General features: G+C 40.7%; 1 protein-coding gene and 1 long non-coding RNA gene across 11 annotated transcripts in view; one reads left to right on the top strand and one right to left on the bottom strand.

Annotated features, from left to right (window-relative positions):
• Positions 1-23,773, top strand: B3GALNT1 (beta-1,3-N-acetylgalactosaminyltransferase 1 (globoside blood group)). Of its 10 annotated transcripts, none has more exons than XM_040636611.1 (8): positions 7-75; positions 789-826; positions 1,087-1,199; positions 1,286-1,378; positions 16,173-16,241; positions 18,207-18,267; positions 18,883-18,978; positions 21,726-23,773. In XM_040636611.1, exon 8 carries the CDS (start codon positions 21,760-21,762, stop codon positions 22,753-22,755), a length of 996 nt encoding a protein of 331 aa, XP_040492545.1. In that variant the 5' UTR covers positions 7-75; positions 789-826; positions 1,087-1,199; positions 1,286-1,378; positions 16,173-16,241; positions 18,207-18,267; positions 18,883-18,978; positions 21,726-21,759; the 3' UTR covers positions 22,756-23,773. The 10 variants fall into 10 exon arrangements, with proteins under 10 accessions (XP_040492552.1, XP_040492545.1, XP_040492546.1 ...); XM_040636612.1 differs by having other exon boundaries at positions 1,289-1,378; XM_008706497.2 differs by lacking the exon at positions 7-75 and adding an exon at positions 468-486.
• LOC121104245 overlaps positions 10,307-24,116 on the bottom strand; it is a 21,647-nt gene continuing 7,837 nt past the window's right edge. The window contains exon 4 of the long non-coding RNA XR_005836524.1: positions 10,307-10,469. This is a non-coding gene — a long non-coding RNA (uncharacterized LOC121104245). The remainder of the gene's footprint in view (positions 10,470-24,116) is intronic.

A 24,116-nucleotide genomic window follows, 5' to 3' on the forward strand; every position in this document is an offset into this window, starting at 1 on the left:
AGCTCGGCCGGGGTGGCGCCGGGGCAGCCGCGCCCAGGGGCTCCGGCCTCTGCGACGAGCAGCTGCCGGATCCCGGTGAGCGGGGAGGAAGGGGCCCGACGGGGCTCTGGGCAACGTTGAGAGGCGCAGGGACGCGTGGCGGGCCCAGGCCGCGGCTGCAAGGAGCTCGCTGTCCTGCCGGCTCTGTCTTAGGGCGCAGCCCCCGGATCCCCGTCGCCCTGGGCGCTCCGGCGACAAACTCGGGGAGCAGCCCGGGGCGCGTTGGCCGAGGCTGTGGGGGTGAGGACGCGGATGGTGCCTCGGTTTTGGTGGATTTTCCAGCAGGCCCGGGGCGAACGCATTCCCAAGGCGTTGGGGAAGGGCCTGGGAGCCGGATTGTGGGAGGGTTCTTCTTCATCGCGAGGGATTGTGAGGAATATGGACCCAAGGAGGAGAATGGGCGAATTGGGCAGAGAGAAAAGGAAACAACAAGGAAACCCCAAGGAGGTAGGCTATAGGAGGCGATCTTAACGCATACAGGCATTTTAAAAGAAATCTGGAAGGTGCAATGGAGCCTTACTTTTCCAAGCAGTAAGGAGTGATGCCAGAAGTAAGCACGGGTTGCATTCCCCGTTTCCTTCTCTTCCACTCCTCACTGTTGGACTAGGAGGGAGATTTACAAGGCAGAGATGGTTGTTTTTTCCTCTGTATTTTGCACATAGTACCAGTGTTTAAGATGTGCTGCTTTGTCAGGAAAAGCTAGTACCAAGGAACAGATTACCAAACCATATCTTTTTTTCTGTTTTCAGAGAAAGGGAAGATTTGAGTTTGCAGTCTTCAACTGAGAGTAAGTTTCTGTTTTAGCTTTCCCCAGGTGTCTTAGAGGGCTGTAGGGAACTGATTTTGTGCTCTCAGAATGTGTTGATGCCTGATAAAAGCGCATCTGAACCTGTATCAGTCTAGAGAAGGGAGCTATTTATTAAGAGAGAAGAGTCTAAAAATTTTTTTTCTTCTAGACTAGAAGGTTCATTCAAATGAATGGTCGTTGGGTAATTACAGCCATGAGAATAAAGCGGTATCAAAACAGTGGCCTAATTATAATTCCAGATTGGAGGCATGAGGTGATTTGAGAGCAAGGAGGAAGAAGAGAGGACCAAAGCTTTTCCAGAAATGAAGAGAATGCTGACGTATAATAATTTGCTCCTGTAGCAGCTTGCTAGGTATAGAACATCGCTTTTAGATGCCATATTGCTCGATGGTGTTGAGTTATGACTTAGACGTATTCTTTTTCTGCTCTTTTGCTCAGTAGTTCACAGCAAATCTTTTAATTAAGCATGGAATATGGAAAACAGCAGAAAAAACTTCTGCTAGTGCTTTAGTCTCATCTGAAATTCTATGGGTAAGTTTATCTTATTTTAATTTAGAAATTATTCTAACTGGTTAAAATTGACTGTGATAGTCTCCTTTACAAGATTTTAAGGATCTTTTACACAGTTACAAATTCTGTTGTATATTCTAGTATATTTTTTTTTCCTGAAGGATTTGAGGAGTTGTAAGAGTTAACCTTTACTAAACCATTTTGGATGATACATGTATTTCTAAAAATTGGATTATTATTAAAATACTGTGATAACTCAGGAGAAGTTAACTATTTAATTTGGTGGCCATATTCAACTTCAGACTCCATTCTCTTTATTCCTAAGAAAATACTCCAGTGGATACTTTTTCCTCTATTCTTATCCCTTGAAATGATTTGCCTTCTCTCTTGCCCAGTCTGTAGCTCTGTTCTTAACCCCATTGGGTGATACAGGTAGAATCCCATTTGAGAAAGTGCCTCTATCCCATTCACAACAATATAATGTCGAGGCCAAATACACTTTTCTCTTGCAGTTCTAACAGTTATCATTGCTCATCCCTGCTCGCTGTGTGGTAACCACACTGTACAACTTCATGAATGAGGTCAAATGTGGGGGGTCACATGGGATGCTCTTAAATGGCCTTGCACAGCAGATGAAGTCAACAGTTGCAGTTCATTTGACAGAATGTCTTTTGCAGATATCTCTTTTGGGACTGTGAAGAGTGGTTTTATTTCAGTAAAAAGTTGCCTATTATTAATATTGATTTGCTTTTGGCACCAGAGATTTTGGTACATTGTGAATTAGATGAGAGGGGAAGGTGAGGGTGTGTGCAGGAAGCATGGTGATTTGTAGGAGGCTTGTCTAAATGAGGGGAAGTTGAAGCCACAGCACATCCCAAGGGTGAGGCCCTGAGATGCTGCAGGATGGAAGATCTGGCGAGGGAGATGACTTGTAACCCCTGAAGCTCTGAGAAATGAGGGAGTAAAAGCCAGAAAGCTAGAGTAGATTGTTAATTTTTCGCTCTGTGTGTTTCTGACCCTGAATTAGTTAGGAAGCCGGGCCTTTTTTGTCCCCTTAGAGCATCCATAGCCCAGGTTAATACTCATCAGCCCTGTCTACCCTCCGGGAACGATGTTATGTGGGAACATGTTACCACCACTAGGATACCCTCTTCAGTAATAAGTAAACACAGAGAAGAAATATTTTAGGAGATTGAGATTTTCTTTTTTTTTTCTTTTTTTTTAGTAGGCTCCATGCCCAATGTAGGGCTTGAACTCATGACCCTGAGATCAAGAGTCACATGCTCTACTGACTGAACCTCTCAGGCACCCCAGGAGATTGAGATTTTCTTGATTTTCTAAGGTATGCCGTTTCATGAGGCTAGAACAACACTTCCAGACCAGCAGCCTGTTTGGTAAATAAAGTTTTTTGGAGCACAGCCACACCTATTTGTTATTGTCTATGGCTCCATTTTTGCTACAGAGGCAGAATCAAGTGGCTGGGACAGAGACAGTGTGGCCCACAAAGAAAAGGTTTGCTATCTGCCCTTTTATTTAAAAAAAATTTTTTTTGCCACTCCTGGGCTAGAGCATAGAATTCTGCTAAACTCCCAAGCTGTGTGTTTTGAACAGACTTTTAAAAGTTAGCATAAAGAAGCACTATATTTGGCTCCTATTTTGGTAACAGACTTAGTTTTCAAGGATGGAGATACCCCCTTTCTAAGAGAAAAAAACTCTTACCAACTCTTCTCTCTTAATGTTAAATAGTTCTTTTCTCTAAACTGATAATAGTTTGTGTAATTTGCGTTTTTATCAAGCATCTGCACATTCTGCACGTGCAAAGTCAGCTCCCTGACCACACAGTTAGAGACATGTGAGCTGGGAGGTCTCCCTCCCATCTTCTCCAGTTGGGCTTTACCCAGTAATGTTCTTTCTGAACCGTGAAGTCCTCAACCTTCCTCCGTGCTCTACATGGTGTCAAGAACTTGAGGGCAAGACAGGGATCTTTTTCCCCATTGCAGTCCCAGCCTCTAACACAGGTCTGGCATATTGAATGAAGAAATGAATGAAATGCCTCAGATAACTAAGGGAAAGGTAATCGGTGACTTAGCCTGACAGACAAGAATGACAAAAGATATGTAATATTCCTAATCTAGGGCAACAAGGAGAAGAAATATTAACTAGAGCAGCTTCCCCTGTCCTTTTCCACCAATGGATAAAGCTGTTTATAACAAAACAGAGACAGGAAGCCCAGCTTTCAAGGCAGCCTTCCTGCTGTTCTGCCCAACTTGTGTGATCTTTACTCTGCTCCAGTTTTCCTAGCTTCTCCCCAGACCCAGATATCTTTTTTTTTTTTTTTAAAGATTTTATTTATTTATTTGACAGAGATAGAGACAGCCAGCGAGAGAGGGAACACAAGCAGGGGGAGTGGGAGAGGAAGAAGCAGGCTCATAGCGGAGGAGCCTGATATGGGGCTCGATCCCATAACGCCGGGATCACGCCCTGAGCCGAAGGCAAGACGCTTAACCGCTGTGCCACCCAGGCGCCCCCAGACCCAGATATCTTGTTGCCTCTTCCCACAGGCTGTTCTGTCACGTGGCTCTTTCAGACTGCTCACCCCTGAGTGCAGAGGTGCGTCCACTTTTGCTGTGTTTGGGTGTTTTGGTCAGTACGGTATTCTCACCGTGCAGCAGGAGCCCAAGAAGGATATGTGGAACACATGACTGACCACGGAAACACTCTGGTCGTGAGGGATCAGCCTATTTTGAAACCACCAAGACACCATCATTGGGCGCACTTGTCCACTTTGTTCAGAAAGACCATTCAGTGCCCTGCCCTCCTCAGAGACACTTAATGCTTGTGAATTATCTAAGGCTTCCCTTGATCTGGTGGAGGAACCCTTTTGAATATGGAGAGGAGTTAGGCAGGCAGTGCTGTGAATCTCTGCTGGCTCCTGACGGTCGGTTGTTGCCGTTATGACTGAGCGTTTGCTGATATTTACCGGAGCTCAGTAATTTATTCAAGGTTATTTGGAATATATACTCATTAACATTATTCTTCTCAGCAATTCCTCCTTTTCTGAAAAGTGTACTTGAAGGGAGCACTAGTTGGATATTGTCTGGGTGAGAATTAGGGAAAGCATGATGTGCATGGAAGTTGAGCAGTGTTGGCACATAGGATTCCCCCCTTTCTATGTTTCTGGGTTAGCTTTGACAGCCTTCATCCCTGAGGAAGAGAGAAGTGCTGCACTGCGTGGAAGAAAAGCATGAAGATGCCAGGCCAGCGAGATTAACACAAATTAGGAAAGATGCGTAGGGGTGCGGTGGCTGTGGAGCCCACTCAGGATGAGGCCTCCGGGATTCCCAGCCCTGCTTGCTGGCTGTGAGAGCCGGCTCATGACCAGGTGTCCACATCTCAGTCTCCTCAGCTGGAAAATAAATGCTGGGGTAGTAGTGCCTACCTCATAGATGGTTTTAATCAACAAATAGTGGAAGTATGGAAAGTACTTACTACAGTGCCAGGACCAAGCAGGGGCTTTTGCTAAACTTATTGGGGGGGGGGATGGGAAGAAATTGGATAAAGTAGAAAGCAAGTTTTTTTTAACAGTAACTTTGTTTGCCCCGAGAGGGTAAAGCATATTTCATTTTCAAGTGTTATTAAATTTGGCATGTGTAGTGGTTGCAGTTCATCCATTCAGTAAATAACACTTGATTTTCTGTTACATGTCCAGCTGTGCTTCAAAGTAAGAGGGAGGAATGTAAGCTTTATCAAATATGCACAATCCTTAAAATAGATGGATGCCACTGGAATGTTTCACACCTCGGTTTGAAAAGGGTAATGTGTTTTGTTGTTCTCCACCAGCCGCCAGAGATCCCTCTTGGAGGCCTTTTGAGAGTTTGGATCATTCCCAGTTATGGAAAGATGATGGGGCAGGAGGAAGGTCATGGGAGAGGGGAGCTTGTGTGGAAGAGGAATTAAGTTCACATTTGGCATGTGAACCTCTACCAGTAGTTCCTACGGGTTTATATGTTCAGGGTACCAAAACGTTAGGAACTTTAAGATGCTAGAGGAAACAACATCTTTGGATTCTAAAAGGAAGCTTATTGGGGTGCCTGTCTGGCTCAGTCGGTAGAGCGTGTGACTCTTGGTCTCAGGGCCGTGAGTTCAAGCCCTATGTTGGTTGGGGAGGCTACTAAAAAAAAAAGAAGAAGAAAGCTTACTGATTTGAGGGAGAATATGGATAAACTAGGGTTTATTTGTATGTTTACATGTGCTGTAGACCATATGGTGTCCTGTAAGACACTTCGGGAGCTAGCTGCAGGGTCTGTAAATGGAACAATTGTAAGCAAATAAGAGTACGTTAGAGGTGCATGTAGTGGACTTTAATAACGAGAGCAGCACCATCTACTTAGGTCTTACTGCGTGCCAGCCCCATCCGAGATGTTCAACTTGTGTTATTTCATGAAACAGTTTCTGTTTCACTGCAGTCAGATGGGGTTGGGCCTGAGGCTCTGCATTTCCAGCAAGCTCCCGGGTGGTGCCCTTGCACTGTGCTTTGAGTACTGAGGTCTACAGCAGCACATTGGAATCACCGGGAAAACTTTAAAGATACTGCCATCTGAGCCTCACTCCCCTCTGCAGCTTTCATTTAGTTAGTGCTGGGTACAGCCTGGCTTCCAGAGGTTTTCAGATTCTCCAAGAGATTATAATATACAGCCAAGCTTAAGAACCGCTGGGTTCAGAAAGAAAAGGGAAGGGAGAGGTCGTGGTCAGGCATCGCTGGTTTTGTTTGTTTCTAGTATAATCAGAGGAGGTCAGAATGGTAGAGTTTTATGGTGCTTTGTTTATGAATTAATATGTTCAGTTGGAGAGGGAGCTAGTAGGGATGATGTGTACTGCTATGTGGTTCTCCCTCTATAAGGAATAAGACATGACTGCTGTGTGCACAGAGCCTCGTCTGGGCTATTAGGATTTCTGCCCTTTGCACTACTGTTTTTTATGTGGAAGAAGAGTCATGATTTGCTCAACTGGCAGTAGGTTTATAATTATCTTTAATGATAGCACACGTTTTCTCCTTAGGCGACCCTAAATCGAGTATGCCTGGGCTTAGAATTTTATTGAAATATGGTTTTTGGTGGGTTTTTTTGTTTTTGCTTTTTCATGTCTGGACCTTTTAAAATGAACATGATCAGAATTAGTGTACCCTTTTAGAAGGTGGCTTTGTCTCCCTGCTGTGTCTTATGTTCCATAAATGAGTGAAACCATATGGTAATTGTCTTTCTCTGTTTGACAGCAGGGAGATTAGTAGGAGAAGGGAGGGAAGAATAAAGGGGGGGTAAAGAGAAGGGGAAATGACTATGGACTCTGGGAAACAAACTGAGGGCTTCAGAGGGGAGGGGGGAGGGGGATTGGGATAGGCCGGTGATGGGTATTAAGGAGGGCACATATTGCATGGTGCACTGGGTGTTATACGCAAGTAATGAATCTTGGAACTTTACATCAAAAACTAAGGATGTACTGTATGGTGACTGACATAACATAATAAAAAATTAAAAAAAGAAAGTGGCTTTGTATCACAAGAGCTGAAGAAAAGTAAGCATAATCTAACAGATTCAGGAGTTTGCTTTTGGATTCAATTTATTTGGGGGGATCTTTTCTTAATATGTTGAATGGATAAAAGTACATTCAGACCAGACCATTTGCACAGCATTCAGATATCCGCCTAGCACCTGCTGTGCAATAGGCTCCGGGGACATGGCGGGGACAGGACGTGCAAGGCCTTCTCCCTCACAAACCTCAGATTCTTGGGAAGGGAACAGACAATAGACAAACAGAAAATCCAGGTGGGCTAATTGCCAAGAGGAGAATAATGAGAAAGAAAGAAAGTATGGGCAGAGGAACAACTTGGGAGAAGGGCTTAGGGAAGGACTCTCCTAAGTGACCTTTTGCTGGGATCTGAAGCAGGAGAAGAGTCAGCCTTTTCAGGAACCAGCTTACGAGTTAGAGGGACAGCAAGTGCAGAGTCCCCGAGGGAGGGCAAGTTTGACACAGTCAGGCTCAGAAACAAAGCCATTATGGCTGAAATAGAGATGGGAGAAGGCATGGCAGCAGATGAGATGGGGGCTTGTGTATTCCTGAGAGACAGGGTAGAGAGACAGCCGGGATAGATGGATCTTCTTCGGAAAATGTTAACATTGGTACCCTTAAGCTGTCATTGTCTTTGTGCTTTGTTTTGCATTCACAATTCTCTAATGAACCTGTATTACACTTGCAATTAGAAAAGTTTTATACATTTTTTAAAATAATGGAATTTATTTTCCCTTTGCAGAGAATAAGCAACATTTTTGTAACCCAGGGAAGAATTTCAGGTTGTTTTGGCCTAAATAATTGTACCATTGCAGTAATTCTTCTGTTTCTCTGGAGTCCTTGCATTTGGACTGATGCCTCCCACCACCCTCCCAGTCCCCCAACTTCCTAGTGCCCAGCATGTTTTTTAAAGATTTATTTATTTTTGAGGGGGGCAGTGCACAAGGTGGCGGGAGGCACAGAGAAAGACAGAAAATCTCAAACCGACTCTCTGCTGAGCACAGAGTCCAACACGCGGCTCCATCTCACAACTCTGAGATCATGACCTGAGCCGAAATCAAGAGTCAGACGCCTAACTGACTGAGCCACCCAGGTGCCCCATAGTTCTCAGCATATTTTGATGCAAAATAAGAAGGTCTGTATCTGCATAAATTATTAGTTACCATTTTTTAAAAGATTTTATTTGAGATGCAGCGAGAGAGCACAAGCAGGGGAGCAGAGGGAGAAGGAGAAGCAGGCTTCCCGCTGAGCAGGGAGCCTGATGGGGAGCCTGGTCCCAGGATCCCGGGATCATGACGTGCGCCAAAGGCAGACGCTTAACCAACTCAGCCACCCAGGCACCCCATTACTAGTTATTATTTATTACTGTTGTTAATAACCCATATTTAAAGTTTTGAGAGTGAGAATTTTGAGTCTTTCTGTATAAAGATGGTAAGGTTGTGATGCTGCTTTACTGTTTCAAGTTTCGATGGTCATGAGAAATTAAAACCACTCAGAGCAACTCCGGTCAGTCAGTAGATTCCCTGGGACAGGAAGGGTAGTGCCGAGAACATGAGGTTTGAAGTCCTGTTTGATTTTGTCTCCACCACTTACAAGTCTGTGACTTTGGGCAAGTTATTGACTCTCCCTGAGCCTTAGTTTCCTCACCTGATATTCAGTGCAAACAGTAACGATTTCAGAAGCGCCTTTACTTGTGGGCTGTCTTGAAGATTACATGAGCTAGTGCCTGGTAGCCGTTCCCAGTGCTCTTACCACAGCTGGGCACCTGCAGCCAGCATGTCATGTAGACACCTGCCAACATCGATTGTGCACAGTAACCAAGTAAACAGAAAGACTGATTGGATTGCCAAGCTGTTTTAACTTTTTTTTTTGAAGTATAACCTGCAAAAAAATGTACAGATTAGGAAATGAATTCTCACAGTGAACACATCTGTAAGCACCATCTAGGTCAAGAAATAGCACATGGCCAGCACCCCGGAAAGTCTCCTCAGGCCCCTACCAATTATATTTCCTAATTGTCTCCAGGGGTGACCAGAGTCCTTGGTGATCTCTGACACCATAGATTACTTTTGCCTGCGTCTCAGCTTTGTGTAAATGAAATCATAGTGTCTACTCTTCATGTGTCTGGCTTCTGTAGCTCAGCATTGTGTTTGAGAGACTGTCTAGAATGTCACGTGAGGTTGTAGTTTGTTCATTTCCATTTTGTATAAGGCGCTTTTACATAAATTAGTCTCTCCCTTGTACCATGGTTGTTTCCAGGTAGGGATTATCATGGATGGTTGCTGTGACGAACTTTCTTGAGCATTTCTGGTGTTCCTGTCTCCATGCTGTCGAGTGTTCTGCCTACCGCTGCTGCATCGTAGGGTGCATGGTTGTTCAGCTTTAGTGAGTAACACTAAAAACTTTGCCAGAAAAAATTGAACCAGTTTGTACAATTTTTTTTTAACTCCAAACTACTGCTTAAATTTTTATTTATTAATTCACCAAAATTAGTTTTAATTCAGGGAATTCAGGGAATACAAAGATGATCTAGGACAGGACTTTCCAAAGTATGGAGTTCAGCCCTTGCCAGGGGCACTGAAAATTAGAATAGGTTCTTCAGATAAATTGGAGAAACATTGTCTGATATATCCTCTTCACAGAGAATGTACCTTAGCATATTAAAAACTGAGGAGCCCTCCATTAAGAAATGCTAATTTAAGTTTATTTGAATGACTTCCATTTTTTTTGGTCCATGGAGCCCTTTTGAGGGCTCTGTAACACTTGTGGATAAGACATGGCTGCAGCCATCTTTGGCTTCCAGAAAGTTCTGGTGTTAGTAACTGAGATGCGGATCTCTTCTCTGAGGATGGAGGTTTCATTTGATGGTTAAAGCATTGGAAGCAGCCAGCCTGTTTGTCTCTGGAGGTTTTCTGGGCTTTTCTGTTATTTGAGATGTATCTTCAGCTGTTGTGGATCAACCACAGATTGACAAGTAATTACGGGTGGCCTGCTGTGCGCCAGCATTGTGCTAGGCTTGTGCGATAGACAAGATGATTTGTTTAAAGTAAATTATTTAGAACCTAGTTGGTGCATGTATGTTTAGTTAATATAATCACAAGTTCATCTTTTATAAACTGGAAATTATTTTAAAATTATAAATATAATTTCTTCATAGTGATAAATGACATTATTAAGAAGTCAGTAATAAAATAATGATGTATTTTCCTTTTGGGCCTTTTTATATTTTTCTATTCATCGATGTTTTGGATTCTATCTGTCCCTCTCCCGGAACATGCGATTCGCAACAGTGTCACAAAGCTTGGCCTTCCTAAGGATGGTCGTGCTAGGAAAACAGCTGTCCTGTGCTCCCACTGTCGGGGTGAGCCAATCCCAAGCCTCGGGCCAGGCCGGTTTGAGTCCTGTGACATCATAGTGGGTCCACATTTACCACATACCTGAGTATCACTTTAGCTTCAGAAACTGCTGAGCGTTCTGACTGAATAGTCCATGTTCTCCACAGAAACCGCACGGTAGCTGAATTGGTATCGTGGTACTTAGTTTACAGCTGAAAAAAGGCACTTCTGAGAAATTAAGTCACTTCCCCAAAGTCATACAACCATTAAGTATTACAGCCAAGATTTAGCTGAGCCATTTAACTCTGCTATCCAAACATTTTTATTATGCTTTTTTCCTGTTTTAATTTTAAATACAAAGAAAACTGAAAATAGAAGAGAATGCCTATATTTCCATCATCCTGAATGAACAGACGCTAATACTTTATAGTATTTGTGGCTAGTTTTCTCTTCTTTTCACCACATGCCCCTTTCATTCTTCCACGGCAAAACCCACACTGTGGAGTGCAGGAGGTGTTCCTGTAGTTCCTTTGAAAACTAATTTTGTGTGGGGGCTCCTGGGTGGCTCAGTTGGTTGAGCAGCTGACCGGCTCAGGTCATGATCTTGGGGGTCCTGATCAGGCTTCCCGCTCAGCAGGGAGTCTGCTTCTGCCCCCCCCCCTCCCTCCACGGACTCGTGCTGTCTCCCTCTTTCTCTCTCAAATAAATAAATAAAATATTAGGAAAGAAAAAAAGTTTTGTGTGCATAGCTGCTTCTGAAAGCTCACTGTTTCTTGGGTGCTGTTTAAATCTACTTATATAAATGGTATGACATATGTATTTAATTTTTCAACTTGTATATTTTACTCAACATTTTGTTTTTTAATAACTATCCAAATTAATAGTCTATGTATAAATCCAGTTCATTTCTTTTAACTGTCCTGTAGGATTCCATTGGAAGAGAGTGCCAGGTTTTAGTGACTCACTATCTTACGGATAGACATAGGAGTTGCCTCGGATCACCTGTTTTCATAACGCCCTAGTGCGTGCGCTTGCACACGTGTCCATCTGTGTACACATACGAGAGTTTTTCGGGTGTAGTCCCAGGAAAGGAAAGTCTGGTTTTCAGTTTACTAGATGCAGCCATACTGCTTACCTTCCAAAGGGGTTTTAATGATGAACTTTGACTCCCAGTGTGTGACAAATAGCATTTACTCCAATACCTGATTAGTAATAAACTTTTTGGTATTTCCTGATGGGTTAAAATTTGGTATCTGACTTTAATTTGCATTTCCCTGATCGCTAGTGAGACTGACCCTCTTTTCATGTTTATTGGCCTTTCTGATTTCCTCTTCTGTGAACTTCTTATTCACACGGCACTCATTTTCCTTTTGATTTGTAAGCTTTATATAAACTCCATATAAACAGAATAATAACAGATTATTACAAATATATACTATATAACAAATATAGTGAAAAGGTTCTGGATACCAGTCCTTCCTTTCACTTGAAAATATTTTCTGAGTCTTTGGCTCACTTTTTAACTTGCCTTGTCCTGTAAGCTTTATATTTTAACATCACCCAATGTATTTCTCCCCTCTTTTATGGGATATGCTTTTTGTAACTTGTTTACAAGGGCTTTCCCAACACATAGGTTCACAAATATATTCTGCTGTATTCTTCTATAATAGTTTGTTTTGCTTTTTAAAATTCTCATATCCACCCGAATTTTATTTTGAAAAGAAATATGAATATGGTTTTACTTTTGCCACATTTATTCCGAAACCGTTTACTGACTGTTTTCCCCATTGGTTTGTGATGCAGCCTCTGCCATTTTTCAGGTCCCAGCGTGTGGGTGGCTCTGCCTCCAGTCTGGGCGCTGTTCAGCTGTGTGGTCTGTCTACTACTCTGTTCTAATTACGGTAGCTCTTCCATATGATTTGAGAACACCTAGCCCACCCCCAGCTTCATTCTTTGTGTTCAAAATTGTGTTGGATATCCCGAGATCAGTAAGTTCCTTTCATAATCCTATGAATTTATTGATTAATTTGGGAAAGTGGAATCTTTACTTTTGAGTTTTCTTATCCCTGAACATGCATCTCTCATTCATTCACTTTTTTTTTTTTTTTTTTTGTATTCTTCAGAAAAGAATCTTTCTACATCAGGGTCTTGCACATTTTTTGTTAGCTTTATTTGACACTCTGTAGTTTTTGTTGGTGCTGTGTTTTTCCTTAGATTTTTTTTTTTTTTAATGTTTTGGATATATGAGTTCATATCCAACATCTTGGTAAATCTGTTAGTTCTTATCTGTTGTCTTTTTCCCTCTGAGTTTTCTATGTAGATGATTACATAATATGAAAATAATGGCAGGTTTTCTTCTCCAACTTAGCAGTTTTTACATCTTATTTCCTCTTCTTGTTTTAGTGGACAGTAACACTCTCTAGAACTGCATTGAATAGTAGAGGCAGTAATGGGCATCCTTGTCTTTTTTCTGCTTTTAATAGAAATATTTCTAAAGTTTCATCATAACTTTGCTACAGTTTCTCTAGCAGGTTAGACACTTCCCTTCTATTCCTAATGTTTGCTTTTTTAAATAATCTTCCTTTTTGTTTTTTTTTTTTTGTTTTCATTGTTTTCCGCATGATCTTTATTATTCCTTCTGTTTTCTTCTTTCTATAATAACGTTGGAATTATTCTTTTAACTTCTTGAGCTAAGTAGTCAGCTCGTTTATTTTCAGTCTTTTTAAAAAATATATTATTCATTATACTTGAAAGTCTGAGTACTGTATCATTCTATTTATGTGACATATTCTGGTTTGGCAAAGCTATGGGGATGAAAAACAGATCAGTGGTTGCCTGGAGGTTCAGAGAAGGATTGATGAAGGGACATTAGTAGAATTTTTGTTGTGATGGAATTGATTCATATCTTGATTGTGCTGGTGGTTACATGTTCAGAACAGTAAAATAAAAAGGGTGAATTTTATTGTATGTAAATTATATACCAGTTTAAAAAGATCAAGTGGATAAAAAAATGTATATAAGATAATTCTACTTTTAAAAATGTGTATTGTTTTTAAAGGTTATGAGTTTCTGTAAGGACTGCTTTAGTTACATCCAGTGTGTTTTTACATGTACCACTTTAAAATGGGGAAGGAAAAATTTTTATTTTCATTGTTTTGAATTTGAATGTATTCAGGTGTTTTGAGAATCAAATTAATGTAAAAACTATATAACTTACAAAGTAACACAACCAAGTAATATTATAAGTAATGTAACAAAGAAATATCAATTAATACAAGAAAGGGATGCTCTCCGGGTACCTGGGTGGCTCAGTCTGTTAATCGTCTGTCTTCGGCTCAGGTCATAATCCCAGGGTCCTGGGTTGGAGCCCAGCATCAGGCTCTCTGCTCATTGGGGAGTCTGTTTCTCCCTCTCCCTCTGCCCCCACCCTGACTCCTGCTCGCTCACTCTATCTCAAATAAATAAAATCTTAAAAAAAAAAAGAAAGAAAGGCATGGTCTCACCCCTTTTTTGATCTACTCCATTCTTCTCTGCCCATTGTATGTGTCTTTCCATTGTTTTTCTCATACACATACAAATATACATTTTTCTCTTCCTTTTTTTTTTAAAGATTTATTTATTTATTTTAGAGAGAGAGTAGGGGCACCAGAGGGAGAGGGAGAGAATCTCAGGCAGACTCCCAGCTGAGTGAGGATCCCGACGTGGGGCTTGATCTCACGACCCTGAAATCATGACCTGAGCCCAGGTTCATCTGTTCCGAGTTCTTTTTTTTAACCCCCTAAGATTTTATTTATCTATTTATTTTCAAAGAGAGAATATAAGCAGGGGGAGGGGCAAAGGGAGAGGGAGAGAGAGAATCCCAGTCAGACTCCCTGCTGAGCATGGAGCCCCACACAGGGCTGGATCCCACAACTCGGAGATCATGACCTGAGCCCAGAACAAGAGTCAGACACGCAGCTGACTGAGCCACCCAGGTGCCCCCATGTTCTGAATTCTTAAAACTGTTATGTTACAGCCTGTATCAGTACTTTGTTTCTTTTTGTGGCTGAATAGTATTCTATTGTGTAGATACACCACATTTATTTACCCAGGAGCATTTTCTTCTGTGTCCTGTTAACATTATGACAGCTAAATAGGTTAAGAATCCTCCTGGCACCACCTAGTACTTAGGTCGTAGTCATGTTTCTCTGGGATCCAGTCCAGGACGATACACTGCAATTTGTGTGTCCTTGAATCTTCTTTAATCTGCAGCTCTCCCTTTTTTTATGGTACTAACTAGCTAAAGACACCATGCGAGTCGACAGTCCCAGCACCTGGGTTTCTCCGAGTGTTGCTGGTGGTGTTCCGTAGCTTGTTCTTCTAGTCTCTGTACTTTGTGTATATTTTTATTAGATTCCAGTTAACATTTTTGGCTAGGATTCCTCGGAAATAATATTGTCATTTCACACTGTATCTCATCAGGAGAAAAATAGTATGTGTTTGTCCCACCATTTATAGTGCTAATAACATTGATTATTAGCACTCTGTTTCCTCCAGTGTAAAGTTTAAATTGTTTCAGTCCTTGTGAGTAAAATGTTGTCTTCGTGGTATTACTTTGGTACCCCACAGATGTCCGATTCCTTATTAATCTTTCCTTTGATGATTAAAACACTGATTAATAATCATTGCCTGAATCAGTAATTTCATGAGAAGTTGCAAAATGATCGTTTTCTTATTCTGTCATTCTACATACATTTACAATTGGCATTTTTCGATAAAAGGAGTTTTCCCTCTTCAGTTGGAGCTGTTTGTCTCCCCCGAACAACAGATCATTCTTTAAAGCAGGGGGAAAAAAAATTGTTTTCTCTCCTACACCCTGCCCCAGACCAATGGTTTCAAGGAAGGGGTTGACGTATGGCACCTCGCTGAAATGTAGTACGTTGATCTTATTCAGTTGCACATGTTGTACACTTTCCAATATGGTATCCTCTTTAAATTCATGGGTTAAACAGAAATTGTGTGTGTAAGGATGTTGAGTTTCCAAACAAGTTTTTTTTTGTTTATGTGTTTCTCAAGTTAGGTTTTTCTTATAATTATACTGTGGTCAAATAATGTGACCTCTGTTAAATTAAGATGTTTTTTTTTTTCTTTAAGTAATCTCTATACCCAGTGTGGTTCTTGAACTCCCAACCCTTAGATCAAGAGTCACATGCTCTATCAACTGAGCTAGTTAGATGCCCCCATTAAATTGAGTTTTAAAGATTCTTGAAATGGGGGCGCCTGGGTGGCACAGCGGTTAAGCATCTGCCTTCGGCTCAGGGCGTGATCCCAGCGTTATGGGATCGAGCCCCACATCAGGCTCCTCCACTATGAGCCTGCTTCTTCCTCTCCCACTCCCCCTGCCTGTGTTCCCTCTCTCGCTGGCGGTCTCTATCTCTGTCAAATAAATAAATAAAATCTTTAAAAAACAAAAAAAAGATTCTTGAAATGGCTTATATAACCTAACATGATCGATTTTTTAATAAATGTTTCATGTGATTTTGAAAAGGATACTATTCTATTAAATCAAATTTGTTAATATTATTTGAAACATGCATATCCTTATTTTTGGCCTGCTTGATGTATTAGTTATTTAGAGGGATTTGTTAAAAACCTCCCATTAGGATCATAAATTTTTCCATTTGTACTCATATTTTTCAGAGTTTGCTTTATATATTTTTGAGGCTATGTTTTTATGTTTATATAGCTTCATGATTGTTAAATTATCTAATTGGATGGCTCCTTTTATTAGTAACAAAATCTTCTTGTCCCTTTTAAATGTTGTTCATTTAAAATATGTGACATTAGTATTTAATTGCAGCAGCCTACTGATTGGCATTTTCCTGATATATTTTCTTATTTACTAATTTTAAAACTTTTGTGTTGTTTTGTTTTAGGCATGTGTCTTATAAGCAGTATAATGGCAGAATTTTAAGCCAATTTGAGAATCTCTTGTCTTTTAGTAGGTAAGTTTATATTTACTCTGATAACACATTCATATTTACTTCTTTTTTTATTTTTTTAAGCTTTTTATTTTATTTTTTTAGAGCGAGGGTGGGAGTAGGGGCAGAGGGAGAGGGAGAGAGAATCTCAAGCAGGTTCTGTGCCCAGGGCGGAGCCTGACACAGGGGTCGATCTCACAACCCTGAGATCATGACCTGAGCTGAAACCAACTAAGCCACCCATGGGCCTCCATTTATATTTACTTCTGACATCTTTTGTGTTTTCTATTTGCCATGCATTTTTTTCTGCTTTTTTTCTCTTCTCCTATCCCCTATTGATTTGATAGCTTGCTTTGTTTCTTTTTTTTCTCAATCAGTATGGAAGATATATATAATCCATATTGATTAATTCAATGGTCCTTCTAAAGGTTAATGTACATTCTTAAATGAATTTTTTTGCACAGTCTTAAAGTTTGTCATTCTCTCCTTGTTCCTCCTGAATTAGGTAAGAATATTAACATATTTTAATTTTGTGAAAATCTTTTTACAGCAACCATGTCATTTTTATATAGTATTTTAGATGTTTCACTTTTTCTGACCGCATTAAAGAAATTATTTTTGTTCTTGTTCTTCTCCTTCTCTCTCTTTGTTTTACTACCTGTATTAGTTTTTACTATCTTTTAATTATCTCCTTGCTTCTGTTTGTTTCTTTCATGCCATTCCTTCCTCCTGAGTTCGTTTTTCTACATACTAAAATATATTCCTTTCGTACTTTCAGCTAAAGTTTGTGGACTTTGTAAGTCCTAGTCTGTTTGAAAGTGTCTTTATTTCACCTTCAATTTACTTGATCTCTAAAATACATCTATAAAATAGGTACAGTAAAACCAGCTGGCCCACTATATAGAATTATTGGGGGGAAACATAATATTTGTTGTGAATATTTCATAAGTTTTTATATTTATCTGTATGTGTGTGTGTGTGTGTGTGTGTGTGTGTATACAATTACTATATTTTGAGTGAATTTTTAAAATCATTCCTTACTATGTTGAGATAATATTCACTAAAATAAGAGAATAGTACTGAATAGAAATATCACGAATTGTACATGGTCATACTTCGGGAGAAGAACAAGGATAAGATGAAACTCAGAATCCTGACTGCTGTCTTAGGGTTGCTACTACTCCGTGCAACTTTGAGATATGCAAGCATAAAATTCAATTTTTTGGCTTTATTTTTATGTATTTACAAAGATAACACATGAATAGCATGGAAAATCCAAATGATACAAAGAGAAAAAAAAAGAAAGAAGAAATCTTCTGAAATCCCACAGATTAGAAACCATTAACATACTGGGACACATCCTTCTAGCAATCTGGCTCAGCGTATGTGACTCTGTGGGTTTATAGATAATTATCTTTTCATTTTTCAAAAGGACTCACAGCACATAAGCAGTTTCACAATTGCATTTTTCATTCAGTAATGTATCAAGGGAACGTGTAAGTTCCACTGCCTTTCCCCCTCACACATACTGAGTATTGTCACGTTTTTTTCCTTGAATTTGCTGGTTTGCAATTTTTGTCAGTATTTCTGCTTGTGAGTTTGAATAGCTTTTATTTTATGATCATTTGTAGTTCTCTTGAGACTTTCTCTTTTGGCCATTTATTCTCTTGTATTATTCATCTTGTTCTTAATTTGTATGAAGTCTTTTTTTATTGGGTTTACAAATCTTTGTCATAAAATTTCAGGTGTCTTTTTCCTGTTTTTTTTTTTTTTAACTTTCAACCTCATTTGTGCTTTTTATTGTTGTTTGTTTTTTCAGTGTTTTGTTTGTTTTTATTTTTTTGCTTTCCAATTTTGTTCAAGAAATTTTTGAAATTTTTATTTCATCAAAATTTCCTTTATAGGTCCTATGTTATTTCCTTACAGTTGAGTAATTGAAAGGTCTTCCCCACTTCAAAACTATTAAAATATTCATCCGTTATTTTCTAGTGCTTTGAAAGGTTCCTGTTTCCCCCACTTGACTCTTCAATCCACTGGAAGAATGTTTTGTGTAAGTAGTGATGTATGTCGGTGCCTCCCTGTTTTTCATGTCTTGCTCTGGTTTTCAAACTTGACTAGTAAAAACCAAGATACAAACATACTGAATCATGACGGGAAGTGAGATTTGCCTCACTGCTTCTCTTCTCACTGTTTATTAATGTGCCTGGGGTATTTGTGAATAGAGATGAAGGTTCAAAGGGGAAGGGTGGGTTGGGAAGTCCGCAGTCACACGCCAGGGTTGCCTGCTGTGAATGCAGGTGTGGACAGAGAATTAAAGAGAGGATACCAGCACAGCGTCTCTTAGAAATTTTGTGTTTCCCGTATTTTAGTGATCCCTGAGTTCTTACTCAGGGAAGTGAAACTGGTAGGGTGACCGAAGACACCGGGTGGTGTGAGAACTTAGATGTATGTGTTAAGCCTTGAATACCAAGTGCTTTTTCCATGATGAAGTCATGAACTCTCTGAATTCTGTGGACTAGTGGTAACTTTTTTAACTTTTTATCTCAGTATCTGTTTCTAATTCAGAAAGAAATTGGAGGAGGTGGGCTTGCTTCTTTCCCTTTCTTTGACCTCTGATCCCCTGACCCATAAGTAAATGCTGTTAAGTTTCTTCTCTATCTTGCAGAAATTTCAAGCATTATTTTTGACTGCTACGTACCACTGAATGTCCAGTTGGTGAAATTGAAGGTCTTTCACTCAGAAGAAATAAATCAGTAAGAAGGTAAGAAATAGAAATATATTTATGGCTTTGAAATATATTTTTCTTTAAGTGATAAGAATTCATGAAGATTTTTTTTTTTAGAATGACTCCTTTGACAATAAAAATCAATTTAGAGAACACAAACAGGAAAGAATAGCTGCCCAGGAGGGAACACAGCTGGCGATGACAGACTCTATTTATTGAACACTTAATAGCCAGCTGCATGTTTTGTACACCTTATCCCCCATTTACACGTCCCGACAGCTTCAGTGTAGAGATGTGGAAACTGAGGCTCTGGGAGATGAAGAACATACCTGCTTGCCCTGTTTGTTGAAGGTCAGAGCTGGGGCGTGGACTGTGGTCTCTGCCTTTAGAGCCACCTGTGTTGTGGGTAATCTAAAGTCTGTCTGGCCGGTCCTCGAAAGACCTGTCCCCGTTTTTGGACTAGAGAGTTCTTCTTCTCCTTGCTGCTGCATTATTTTCTTTGGGCCCACAGGCAGTAGACCTCACAACCACAGTCTCCTTTTCACTTTTAGAAACCATGGCTTATAAAACACACGTAGGATAACTCTCGTAATAAGATCTGCTGTTTTGAGTCCTTCCCATTGTTGAAGAGTAACGGGGCCTTCGCCGTCTGTATGCAACTACAAAGGCTGCTCCTCACCCAGGGTACTTTCCTTCTGTTTGCCCGAAGTTTATCATAATGTACTGATTTGTTAGAATGCGACGTAAAACTGCGCCTGACGACTGTTGTAATAAACATACAAGCTGTCGTTGGCCGAGTAAATTGAGCGCCCTAAGGTTGTGCGGTGTCTAGTAGCCAGATGAGGAGAACATGTAAGAAGAGCTTAGTTACTTCTCTAATCCTTTCCCTAGGTCTCCTCTGTTTCAGGTTTCTCCAGGAGCTAGCTGGCTGTGTAAGGCTAGTAAGGGGGAGGGCGGAGGAAGGGGTGGGATGGACAGACCGACCTCTTACCCTTATACAACTAGAAATAGCATAACAGACAAGTCTCTGTTCATTGCACCCCCGCTGTAGATCTCTCTCTGTCTTGCACTTTGACTGTTGTGAGAAAAACTTTGCCCACAAGGTCATAGAATGTAAATGGAGAGGCAAGACACATATACACAAAACTGAACTGGAGACTTTGCCAGAACATTCCATTATATTGTGTAACTTCAAGTATAGAAAGCACTAGAGAAAGGAAATATTACCGTGACCAGAACTAATCAGAGCAAGAGAGGACAAGGAGTCTTGAGATCCTGTCATCTTCATAGTTTTAAGAAGCAGAAGTCGGGGCACCTGGGTGGCTCAGTGGGTTAAGCATCTGCCTTCGGCTCAGGTCATGATCCCAGGTCCTGGGATAGAGCCCCATGTCAGGCTCCCTGCTCAGTGGGGAGTCCACTTCTCCTTCTCTGTGCGCACACTCACTCTCTCTCAAATAAATAAATAAAGTCTTTAAAAAAAAATGCAGAAGAGCTGTGTGTCCAGAGACCCAAGATTGACCTAAAGTAGAACGCTTCGGAGGCCAGCGTTCCCATATAATGACATTAATGTACACCCCCCATAATAGGTTCTGGCTTCCCAGGAGCACTCCCCCCAGGTGACTGTGGGTGAAAGGACACCGTCAGAGCCTCCTCAGCCTGCCCCTCACGTTGGCCTGTCCCTTCCGTCCCTTAGCGTTTCATGTAAACAGTCTGGCATGTTTCCCCGTTGCCTTGGAATTGCTTTCTCCTGTCTCCTTCCTCTGGTCTTCGTAGCGCCTGGTGTAGCCTGTGGGTCGGGAAGATCTAGGAAACACTTAGTATGTGTTTGTCTTTAGATCGTGGTACCAGGAAGGCCCTGCGGGATCCTGAATTGTAAACCAGCCTCGTCCTTGGGATCTTGCGCAGAGCTGATGCCGCGCTGCGGGCTGAGTGCTCTGTGTCCCCTCCTCTGCTCTCGTCTCAGCTGGGGGTCTGTGTAAAAGCACGTGTTCTTGGAGGTTCCGTCCCATGATTCTGATCTGGTGCAGGGTTTCTGAATAGATTAGAATGGGAAACGCATGAACACTCAGGACTCGGGACAGGCCTTTGAGTTAAGTGCTTGCTATCCAGACTGAGCCCTGAGTTCAGCCAGTGCAGTGAAAGGGGAGCTGAGATGCGTTTTGGGCAAGTAGAAGCTCCCTCACAGTGTTGAGTTATCCCGTTTGTGTCTGGAGGACTTGCCTCTCAGGTGAGGAGTCTGCTTTCCTCTCATCTCACGTGAATAATTGTAGCTACTGGGTCTTCCTTATTCCGGATTTGCTAGAATCCACATCCGATCACACAACTGAGAAAGACCCTTGGTTTATTGGGACGTTTATATCTCCTTGCATTAATTTTTCTTTACTTCTTTTCCATAGCAGTGAAGAAGAAATGCAGCTTTCTGTTTTGGGTTTTGGCTTTTTTTTTCATTGCAGGTTTATTTGTTAACTGCCATTACTCATCTCTCTCTGTCCCTCTGGACATCCAGGAAAAAATCACATTTCAACAGTTATTTAAATCAAACAAAAAATATTAATTTTCCCAAAGTAACGAAGGATATGTTTTTAACCTGATCTTGATGTAAAAAGCTGAAATGGGCTCTTGGTCGTTGGTATCCATTTGCTTATAGTTACATGAAATTAAGTAGGTTTGGGTCAGGATTCTTGGTTTTGCTTGGGAACTTTTATTGTCCCAACTCTTTGACTTTAAGGAGACAATCAGATCTCATTTAATAATGTGTGTTGGGTCTTTGCTAAATCTTCCAGAACCTGAGGCGTGCGTGCTTCTGAGCTGCTGTGGATGGCCCTGGCCCTGTTGACCACCCTTCCAAGTAGGATGTCACTGAGGTCCCTCAAATGGAGCCTCCTGCTGCTGTCACTCCTGAGTTTCCTGGTCATGTGGTACCTCAGCCTGCCCCACTACAACGTGATAGAGCGCGTAAACTGGATGTACTTTTATGAGTATGAGCCAGTTTACAGGCAAGACTTCCGCTTCACGCTTCGAGAGCATTCAAACTGCTCTCATCAAAACCCATTTCTGGTCATCCTGGTGACCTCACACCCTTCAGATGTGAAAGCCAGACAGGCCATTAGAGTTACTTGGGGTGAAAAAAAGTCTTGGTGGGGATATGAGGTTCTTACATTTTTCTTACTAGGCCAACAGGCCGAAAAGGAAGACAAAATGTTAGCGTTGTCCTTAGAGGATGAACACCTTCTTTATGGTGACATAATACGACAGGATTTTTTAGACACGTACAATAATCTAACCTTGAAAACAATTATGGCATTCAGGTGGGTAACTGAGTTTTGCCCCAATGCCAAGTACATCATGAAGACAGACACTGATGTTTTCATCAATACTGGCAACTTAGTGAAGTACCTTTTAAATGTAAACCACTCAGAGAAGTTTTTCACAGGTTATCCTCTGATCGATAACTATTCCTATAGAGGATTTTACCAGAAAGCCCATATTTCATACCAGGAGTATCCCTTCAAGGTGTTTCCTCCCTACTGCAGTGGGTTGGGTTATATAATGTCCAGAGATTTGGTGCCAAGAATCTATGAAATGATGAGTCACGTAAAACCCATCAAGTTTGAAGATGTTTATGTTGGGATCTGTTTGAATTTATTAAAGGTGGACATCCATATTCCAGAAGACACAAACCTTTTCTTTTTATATAGGATCCATTTGGATGTCTGTCAACTCAGACGTGTGATTGCAGCTCATGGCTTTTCTTCCAAGGAAATTATCACATTTTGGCAGGTTATGCTGAGGAATACCACATGCCATTATTAATTTGACAAAAGCCTAGAGAAAGATACTTTGTGGAAAGTATTAAAATTAAAATCTCCAATGGAAAACTCATGGGAAGGTCACTGTGTTGACTTACACTGAACTGAGACTCGTGAAGTGCCCATGGACTGGGGACTGGGGGTCACACTTGTGATTTATTTAGACAGAAATCAAGTTAGGCCCTTCAAAGGTGATAGAGGAATTAAACATCTTATAAAGGAGTTGGGAGATTTTTGTTAATAAAACTAATAGGACCAAACTATTTGAACATGCCATTCTAGAAACTAGAACTTGTTAAAGGGTTTCATCGAATTAAAAGCTCATTAGTCCATAACAACAAAACAATGTAGAGTTCTATTCATTGAACAGTCTAGTCAGGTAAAGGGTTTGTGTATATCTGACATGGGTTACCAGGTTTTAAAAATACATAGTTCTGTGTAAAAAACTAAAGTTATACTCAGAAAAATTTCATCCGTTTCGGTCATTCAGAAAGTACTTCAAGATGTTACAACATTTCACAGTTATGAATTACTGTTTAATATTACTTAGGACTTTCTGGTGTTTGAATGTTATGGTTGTTTCAATACCGTATAAAGAGAATAGTGAATCACCCTTTACATTTGAACTTTTTTCCGGTTACTTCACTGGTGAGTTTATTATTTGATAGCTCCATTAATGTAAAGTCATTGGTCGTTATTGCATATCAGTAATCTCTTGGACTTTGATAAATATTTTACTGTGGTAATATAGAGAAGAATTAAAACAAGAAGATCTGAATTATTGTCTTGTTTTTAAACATAGAATTCCCAGTGTGTTTATGTCACTACATCTGCCTCATTTTTCCACTTGAAAACTGGGAATAATATGGAATGCCAGGCAGCATGTTTCCTTTTGGAAAGGACTCTGAAGACGAAAAAGGAAAGAGAGAATCCAATGGCCAGGATATTATGAATGTTGTTATTAATCTGTTCCATGTGTGTTCTCATTAACAATCAATTTGAGAATAAAGAGGGAAAAAACATGCTGCTGCTGTTATTACTAGTTTCACATCAAAAGGAAAGCCCTAATATGCGGTCAAAGATCATAACTGAATTCCATGTCACGTAGAAGCACATTACTTTGTAAGAGTGGTGATGGAGGTCACCTCTGACCTACCGGTAGGTCAAAGAACAAGACTCCTTGCCCCGTATTCTTGGGGTTGTGCAATTTCCCATTGTGGCCCATATGGGACAAGTGATTCCTTTTTTCTGGATGACAGGTTGGCAAAAGATCAAATCCATTGGCAGAAAATACAAACTTGAAAATATGTAGTTAGGTCTAGTAATACTCAAATATTTATAATTCTGTAAGAAATGCTTAATTTC

This window comes from Ursus maritimus, unplaced genomic scaffold, assembly GCF_017311325.1.
Source record: "Ursus maritimus isolate PB19 unplaced genomic scaffold, ASM1731132v1 scaffold_20, whole genome shotgun sequence".
In the NCBI taxonomy this organism is placed as follows: domain Eukaryota; kingdom Metazoa; phylum Chordata; class Mammalia; order Carnivora; family Ursidae; genus Ursus; species Ursus maritimus.